The sequence below is a fragment of the Oryx dammah genome, unplaced genomic scaffold (assembly GCF_014754425.2).
Source record: "Oryx dammah isolate SB20612 unplaced genomic scaffold, SCBI_Odam_1.1 HiC_scaffold_21, whole genome shotgun sequence".
Classification (NCBI taxonomy): Eukaryota; Metazoa; Chordata; class Mammalia; order Artiodactyla; family Bovidae; genus Oryx; species Oryx dammah.
In genome coordinates this window covers 47,753,790-47,763,012 of record NW_024070205.1, presented here as the reverse complement: position 1 = coordinate 47,763,012, position 9,223 = coordinate 47,753,790, and the positions used below count along the sequence as shown (strand labels likewise).

The 9,223-nt window shown below is 41.1% G+C and overlaps 1 protein-coding gene across 1 annotated transcript in view; it reads left to right on the top strand.

Annotated features, from left to right (window-relative positions):
* Positions 1 to 300: 300 nt before the first annotated feature.
* The window catches only part of ADSS2 (adenylosuccinate synthase 2), a 32,089-nt gene continuing 23,166 nt past the window's right edge, over positions 301 to 9,223 (top strand). The window contains exon 1 of the mRNA XM_040263600.1: positions 301 to 618. Within this exon, the coding sequence (XP_040119534.1) occupies positions 436 to 618 (183 nt within the window). The 5' untranslated portion in view covers positions 301 to 435. The remainder of the gene's footprint in view (positions 619 to 9,223) is intronic.

Here is a 9,223-nt window from a genome sequence, read left to right as displayed (position 1 = left end):
CTTTGACCAGAGCGCTGCCGGGAGTTGTAGTCTGACGCACTGGCACGTACCTCCCCGCCTCTCCAGTTTGAAAAGCCCGAGAAAAGGCTGGTGGGCGAGGCGTTGAGGTTGAAGCACGCTCGAAGCCCCGCCCCCGTCCTTTCCGTTCTGAGTTCGCGCTGGAGGGGCGCGCCCGGCCGCGGAAGGGGCGTGGCTTTTTCCTGGGGCGGTACTGCCAAGGCCAGCGTGCGCGGGGAGGTCCTGGTGCCCCTCTGAGAGGGCGGCGGGAGCGCGGGGCGGGCCTGGCGGGAGGGTGGCGACCCGGCAGGCGGGGCGGGGGCGGGCTGGCTCTGGCTCCTTCTTCCTCCGCATGTGGCTGGCGGCCGTAGGGCAGTTCAGTTCGCGCACTCCAAGCTACTCGCGTCCCCTTCGGGCTCTCCTCGTGTCTCCGGAGCCATGGCGTTTGCCGAGACCAACCCAGCGGCATCCTCCTTGCCCAACGGCGACTGCGGCCGCCCCAGGGCGCGGCCTGGAGGGAACCGGGTGACGGTGGTGCTCGGCGCGCAGTGGGGCGATGAAGGCAAGGGGAAGGTGGTGGATCTGCTGGCGCAGGACGCCGACATCGTGTGCCGCTGCCAGGTGAGGCGGCAGGGCTCTGACGGGAAGCCGGCCCCTTAGCTCGGGCCCAGAACTCGCATCCACCGTCCGAAATAAGGTGTCACCTTGAGGTTCTTTCCTCTTACTACGAGCTGCGGCGGCGTGGAGAAATGGCGGGAGGTCGGAGACCCCTGACCTGGGTCTCGGGCTGCGGGCTCGAGATGGCTCAGGAGGAAAATGCGGCTTGACTCTGAGAGCCTTTGAGATGAGCGATGCCTGGGGAGTTGCAGTGTTCGGTCCGAGGACCAGTGCTCAAACCCAGGACTGGGGCCGGGGTGGAGATGGGAGACCGCTCGAGTTTGAGGAGCTACCGCCCGAGGCCTGCTGGCGACTCCGCGCAGAGACCCTAGGGGGCTGCAAAATCGTCCCCGTCATCACCCATCCGCCCAGGGGACACCAAGGGGGCCGAAACGCCCAGAAAGCCAGACTCGCCACTCCCCCACCTGCAGGCCCGAGCTTGCCGAGCTTTGCCTCTTCGGGTCCACTCTGTTGACAGGAGAACCCACTTTGGGGCTTAAGGGCGGTTTATAACCGTGTAATGGCCCCATTTTTTACTCGGTACCCGGTATACTAAGGACGATTAATTTTACTTGTTGGTCCTAAAGGTAGGCATCCCAGCTCTTTTACGAGTGAGGCAAATGAAAGAACACCACAAGTGTCAAATCTAGTATTTAGAAATATTTACATTGTTAACGCTCACACCTAGAGTGAACTTTCGGGAAATGGAATAATAATAATATACTTCCTACCGGGAGACACGTGGTTTTCAGTATAAACCTTCTTCCTATTTGTCGTTTGCTTTGAAGCAGCCAAGAGGCTAGGCCTTTCTAAAAGCTCATAGGTAACTGTTACGAATTTCAAAATTCGAAATAGTTGAGCAATAAGCCCTTTCAGAACGAATGGTAATGTAATGTCTGAAGTTGACTGCTGTTTAGGTTGGAAGAATGTTTCTTCTTCATGAACTGTGCACATGGCATAAGAATGCTGTGTGCATTCTAACAAGTTCGTAGGCCTGCTCGATTAGAAGTGTTCTACCTGAAGTTGAATACCATTTTGGCGGGCAGAAAAAAGTAATCATAAGTACATCAAAAGTTAAATGAGAAAATCTTGTTTTTTGCTTGAGGAAATCCATCCTGCCCGTTTCTGGGTTAAGATCGCTGTTGCACCAATTGCTTCTTAGTATTACCACTAACACTAGCACCACTTATCTTCTATTCTTCCACCTCTCTGGCTACACACATAAGTAACATAGGAGGTTACTTCATGACACCCCTTAAAGGTGTTGCCTCACACTGCTGTAGGAGCTGCTCCAGAAGACTGACCATCACCCTCCTTTTCTCTTAAGATCCTAGATTGCTGTGCTGTGGCAAAGTATGGGAATACCTAACTCTTTCTGGGCAGGAGGAGAGGTTGAGACCCCTTTATCTACTTCACTGTCATTTCTGATATCTTCCTAATACAGAAATGGTTGTGGTTTAGTTGCTAAGTCCTGTCTGACTGTTGCGAACCCATGGACTGTAGCCCACTGGGCTCCTTTGTCCATGGGATTCTCCAGGCAAGAATACTCTAGTGGGTTGCCGTTTCCTCCTCCAGGGGATCTTCCCAACCCAAGAATCGAACCCGGGTCTCCTGCATTGCAGGCAAATTCTTTAATACAGAAATAGCTAACATAAATAACAGAATAAATACAGATTGTGAGAAGTTTTGGGGGATGTAACCACTTTGCATTTATTCTAAAAGATCCTCAATTTTAATAATCACTTTGAAAAGAAGTAGAACTTGCTTGTTGGTTGGAGAGGGTATTACCATGTTACTGTAAAAAGTCTTGAAGGAGGTCATGGGCTGATCTGATCTGATGCCCTTGGAAAGTCTGGAGAGAAATGATTGAGAAGGAGCCAAGTTTGGCTTTAGAATGTTAGCTGAAGATAGAGGAGACATGTATGAGCAAACTTGTTAGGCTTGACTCACCTGTAAAATTTTGACTTCATTCCTTCCTTATATAATTTTAAAAATGTATATTCTTCTAGTGTTTTAAGAACCCAAAGGATTCTTATTTCTTGTTAATGCTGGTAGATAAGTAATGAATAGATTTAAGAATATCCATTGTATTCACTTTGGTAACTGTATTATTTGGTCAGTCCCGGTAAGCTGACATCTCTTAGTGAAGTTCTCCTGACTTATCAAATTGATAGTTACGGACTGTTGAAATTCTTAAGATACATAGAGAGCTGGGAAAAGTCAACTTTTGGAAGGACATTTTGGACTTGAATTGCTGTGTTTGATGATTTAAGTTTTGTGTATTATTGAAAATAATATGCACTTTTTTAAAAAAAAAAAAAAGAAAATAATATGCACTTTTTAGAGTTTAATCAGTATATTTTGTCATATTCATGCCGTAAACTCAGACTTTATAGTGTTTCTCCAGAAGTGGTATACACATAATGTGTCTCTAATGGAATCATAAAATAAGGAATTTCTCCCAATAAAAATACAGTTTTTTAAAAGAAAAGCTGACATTGCATTTAACTATTTATTTTAAATATAAAATGTCTTTTTGGAAAGAATAGGTGCAAAGCTTGTGGCATTTTCATCATCATTTTAGATTTGGGACTTATAGGAAGTTATAACTTGTTGGATACTTATACTTTAGATCCTTAAATAAGTGTGTAGGACTTGCATGGATTCAATAGGTCTTGTAAGAAAAAGAGAAGAAGAATTAAGTATAGGACCATACCAATTTCTGGCATAGTTCATTCATCCAACAATCACATAATAAATATCTATAGGGGACCACTTAGCCCCAGAGTTTTAGCTGACAAAGGCAGGGCTTGTGCTCACAAGGCGTTTATAGTCTAGTGGACAACTGTTACTTAGAAAAGTATTGCCAGGGTGAGGATGGAGAAGGGTGTTAGTGTAGGTTTTTCAAGAGGTTAAAATATGGGAATAGGAAGGCCCCTTCCTGGCAACTCAAAAATAGTTTTATTAGAAACTATTGGGGTGGGGGTCTATTACTGTCCCCCCACCCCAATTCCCTCAAAGTAAATTAGTCTCTATTTTCTTTATTTTGTCGAATAGAAACTACAGAGATTTTGACTATTGTACTTTATATCAGGCCTTAAGCATGGGTTTGTTTATTGTTCTGGTGAAAGTAAAGCTTGGTAGTCTTGGCTATGACAGGCATGAGGTTAGTTGCCTGTGATCAGGGTAGGTAGAACAGTATTTCCTTTCTTTGTGTTTTTCCCCGGGGTTTTAATGTTAATAAAGAGGAAATACTAAGTAAAATTAATTATAAAGGGAAAGTGTGTCCTGTCACATGCTGTATGTAAAGTTGGCCATAAAACTAAGCACAATGAAAAAAATGTTTGTAGCTAGATATGGGTATCTGCTGAAGGGTCTGAAACCAGCTATTAGCAAGTGATGAAGAAATGCAAAAGACGTACCAGCAGCAACTGAGACTTTCTCCTTGAAATATTCAGAAAGGTTGAGAGATAATTTAGAAGAAAATAACTTGAGTGTTTTTTTAATGCCTTGACTTTATACAGCTAAAATTAACTTCTAAACCACCTTCCATAATTTTGAAGCTTGTGGAGAATTAGCATTTAAGATAAGCCATTCTTCCAGTTTTATAACAATTGCTGTTTGTCTCATATCAGGATTGTTTTCTATATACAGTATTTTCCAAGATCGTACATAAGTGATTACCACTGTGTGGTGTACTTGGTTAAATCTTACTTTCTTGGATTATTGTGCTTTCCCTAATATCATGCTTTCCAGGTGGTGCTAGTGGTAAGAACCCACCTGCCAATGCAGAGTGGGACACAACTGAAGTGATTTAGTACTATTAGAATGTAGGTTTCTCAGAAAGAGGACTCATTCCCTTTTTGTTTTCGTCCATAGCTCCCAGTACTACATGAGGCAGTGTGTGCTTAGTCGCTCAGTTGTATCGACTCTTTGCAACCCCATGGACTGTAGCCCGCTAGGCTCCTCTCTCCATGGGATTCTCCAGGCAAGAATACTGGAGTGAGTTGCCATGCCCTCCTCCAGGGGATCCTTTCCAACCCGGGGATCTAACCCAGGTCTCCTGCATTGCAGGCAGATTCTTTACCATCTGAGCCACTAGGGAAGCCGTGTGAGGCAGAGAGGAAGTAAATACTTAACAAATATATGTTGTGTGACCTGGATCACCCTTAGAAATTTCTTTGAATTCTGTAGTTTAGCCCTTTCCTGTATTATTTTAATGCGTGCTCAGTCACTTCAGTTTTGTCTGACTGTGACCCTATGAGCAGTAGCCCACAAGACTCCTCTGTTCATGGGATTCTCCAGGCAAGGATACTGGAGTGGGTTGCCATGCCCTCCTCCAGGGGATCTTCCCTGCCCAGGGATTGAGCCCACATCTTCTGTGTCTCCTGCATTGCAGGCGAATTCTTTGCCACTGAGCCACTGGGGAAGCCTTATTATTTTTAATATATTCCTGGGCAGTTTAATTGACTATTGATGTGAGCTTAATGTGGAATCCCCAGCATTCCTGGGATTAACAATTGTTACATAGTATTTTTAGCTAGTATTTTTTTATGTTGTACTATTATGTTCAAAGGCTTTACTCCTTTAAAGTTTTATCTTCTTGATCTATGAGGAAATAGGTAACTGATAATTGTATAATTTTTGTGCATTTCCTCAACAAATTTCAGTTGACTGCCATGTGTTTCTATTAAACAGTTTTTCTTTGCTGAGGGCAGTAGATCTCAAAGTTGTTCACTATTTAAGCTTACTGTATTAGTATAGATAATATGGCATTATCTTTATTTTTGAGGCATAAATTTTTAAATTATATGAAATTATCTTTAGTAATCTGACCAATGTTATTCTGTTTCTTTAATTTTGGTGAGAAAGGGTGGATTAGTTTGGTAGTTTTAAGTATCTTTAGGAAAAATTGTTACCTAGAACAAATCTAGAGTGAACTTGTAAATTGATAATATACTTAATAGCTTACTTAACAGTAATTGGATACAAATCTACGTATGTTTTGGGGACTAAGTCAGTATTGACACCAAAGATTAATGTGGATTAGCTACATAACAGTAAGTGAAGATTGGTGATGTTAGAGTACTTTTTATCAGTTGAAAAAGGGATGTTGAGGTATTCAGTATTGTCTGGGGAAAGCATTTGAAAAGAACAGTAAAGTGTGTATAGCACAGGGAACACAATGTTTTGTAATAACCTATAAGGGAAAAGAATCTGAAAAAGTATATATATGTGTATAACGAATCACTTCACTGTCTACCTGAAACGAACACAACATTGTAAATCAACTGTGTGTTGTTGTTCATTTGCTAAGTCATGTCCGACTCTTTGTGATCCCATTAACTGTAGCACACCAGGCTTTCTTGTCCTTCACTATCTCCAGGAGTTTGCTCAAACTCATGTCCATTGAGTCGATGATGCCATCCAACCATCTCATCCTCTGTCACCTCCTACTCCTTGCGCCCTCAATCTTTCCCAGTATCAAGGTCTTTTCCAATGAGTCAGCTCTTGGCCTCAGGTGGCCAAAGTATTGGAGCGTTAGCTTCAGCATCAGTCCTTCCAATGAATATTCAAGGTTGAAGATTTTAGCCTGTGATTCATCCAGCCCAGCATTTTGCATGATGTACTCTGCATAGAAGGTAAATAAGCAGGGGGCTAGTATATAGCCTTGATGTACTCCTTTCCCAGTTTGGAACCAGTCCGTTGTTCCATGTCCAGTTCTAACTGTTGCTTCCTGACCTGCATACAGGTTTCTCAGGTGGCAGGTAAGGGGTTTGCTAGTCCCATCTCTAAGAATTTCCGACAGTTTGTTGTATGCTTCAATTAAAAAGAAGGGCGGGGGGGACAGTTAATAGAGGACAGTTCCCATGGCTACTTTGGCTCCAAGATGGATGGTTCTTTACATTGAACCTTTTAATTATATTTAATTCAATGTAATAAAATTCCTCTTTAAAAAATGGGAGATCCATGACATTTTTAAAAATGGGTCTTTTGCCTGTATTATGTTTTGAAAACCCGTTTAAAGGAAGGGTTTTATTCATGAGAGAAATTTTTTTTGACTTGAAATCTGCAGTTCAATGTCAGTGTGTTTGAAGAAAGTATCTCCATAAATGTTTTAATGATTAGGGGAGTTTTTATCTGGCATTTATAAAGAGCTGCATAACATTGGTTTATGCATTTTTTTGGTTGCATGTCTGATCCTTCTATCTATGACTGTGGTCATCTCTGACTCTTGTTAAGTGTGTATATTAGAGCACACACATGCACCTAGAATCTGGAGCTTCTTAATCAGAAACCTGAGATCCTCCAAGTCTATTCCTCTTTCCATTTTCCTTGTGAGTTGTTTTATAATGTAATTTAAGGTACAAAATACAAAGTAGCTGAGATTTTTGTCATCCATGTGACACTTACCTGTGTATGAGACTGGAAGGGAAATGTAATCCTGTAAGGTAAAGCAGATGTCTTAAGCCTTTAAGAGATAACTGAGCAGTGCACTTGGATGTCTTTGCTAAAAAGAAATTCAGATACCCTGTATATGTTTTCCTAGCTAGTGTGTCTGGTTGCTGTCGAATAGTTTAATTTGATCAGCTTACTGCTGGTAACTTAAACCTGCTCTACTGTGGAATCACAAGCTAATTGCAGTTATTTGAGTGTTTTTATAAAAGAACAGTCATCTTTGTTTATAATTCCTTTATTGCTGCGGATTGCTGTGTTTTAGTATTGGCAAATAGTGAAATCAACAACAGGACACAGGCTGGAACGGTTTTTACCAAGAAAATCAGCACAGGTAATCAGCACCAACTCAAAACAAGACTGTTAGGTTTCTGAGGAGCTTGAAGACTAGATATGAAGTGGGAACCCTTTTTTGGTTGCTAGAATAGTTCAAAGGTATGGGTCTGAGGCATTGCTACTCTCTGCTATAATCCATAGTGTTTATTCTGGCTTTTTTTTTGATTGATGTTCATTTTGAGCTCTATGATTACAGTGTAGTATTCATGCATTCAGAGGAACAAGGACAAAGAGAAGACACAGACTATTTTGGAGGCCAAACTAAGTGGCCTGAGTAATGCCTCTGTGCTCTGTGCATGAAATTGTTAGCCCTTAACACTCTTGCTATTAGATAGAAAAGAGATACCATTCTTTCAGGCTTGTAACATTGACTGTTTCCATCTCCTCTCACAGCAGAAATTCACTTAGTTGGAGTGATTTTGGAAAGAGGAAGACCTCGTAGCAAACTAAGTCAAGACTCGGGAGTCCCTTCTGACTAGTATCATTTCATTCCATTCTAAAAAAGTGTTTTTTTCTTTTCCTTTCCTTTTTTTTCTCTTTCCTCTCTTGGACCTTCTTAGAAACGTACATATAACAACATTTCCTGATCCAAACTTTTATATAGAGTTGGGCTTGATAGCCTCTGGTTCTGAGGAACTATGGAAAGAAAATTTAAAACACTTGTCATCTGACTTTATTAAGTTTAAAATCAAATTGGGGAAAAAAGTGTACATGAAAACAGTATGAAAGATCTAAATATTCTTATTTTGAAATATACAATCTAAAACCCCAAGAAACCAACCAATGGAGCCCCAGAGTGGCTTCATATTGAATGGCAAGTCTCTTTGAGGAAAATCATAAGTTTATAATGGCTTTTATGATATTTAAGAGAAGTTACAAAACAACTAAATAATATTATATTATCCCTGTGTCCTCCAGTACCATGTTTTAGAGGTTTATTCTTGATGGCATAGATATTGAAATTTAGAAATTAATTTTTTTTAGAAATTAGTTTTTAATTGAAGCATAGTTGATTTACAGTATTAGTTTCAGGTGTACATAAGTTAATCATCTTATATTCAGTTATTACTAGTGCAGGATGTGAATTTGGAGAATGGGCTGTATACATACCATCTTGCAGTGACTTTGTTTTGTGAATGATTTGGATTCTTTACAAACAATGGAAAAGAGACTGTCTTAAGCAAAATGGGGCTATGTTTAAAGGAATACCTAGATGGCTAAACCTTGGAGTGGCCTGGCCTTAGGCAGCTCCTTGGATCTCAGCAGGCAGAACTGGCCGTTTTTCTCTTTAGGATGCTCTTAGGTGATAGGCATCTCTCACAATCAAATTCCCAAGGGAAGCTTGATTGGCTCAGGCCTGGATCAGGTTTCCTCCTCTGGATCAATTACTGAGGCCAGAGGGGATGATTACAAATTATGATTTATGAAGTAAATGGTAAGGGGGAGGGGAGGCAGAGGGACTCAATGTACTGAAGGTATAACTGACCTTCAGTTCACTTCATACGGGAAGATAAGAAATGAGGAAACAATTCAGGGTTATTCTCATTTGTAAGTTGTTTTCTAATATATTGTAGACCTTTGGTGCTTTTCTGGAAGGAAAATGTGTGGTGTTAAATAGGTTTTTATTATTTTAACTATAATTAAAATAATGAGAGACTTAGCTGTATTGGTTTTTAAACCCTAAAAGTATATACAAGAAATTTTGCTCTTCATCTTGGAGAACATAGAATTTTAGTTCTGCTCTCCCCCACCTCCATCATAATAATATTCTAATTTA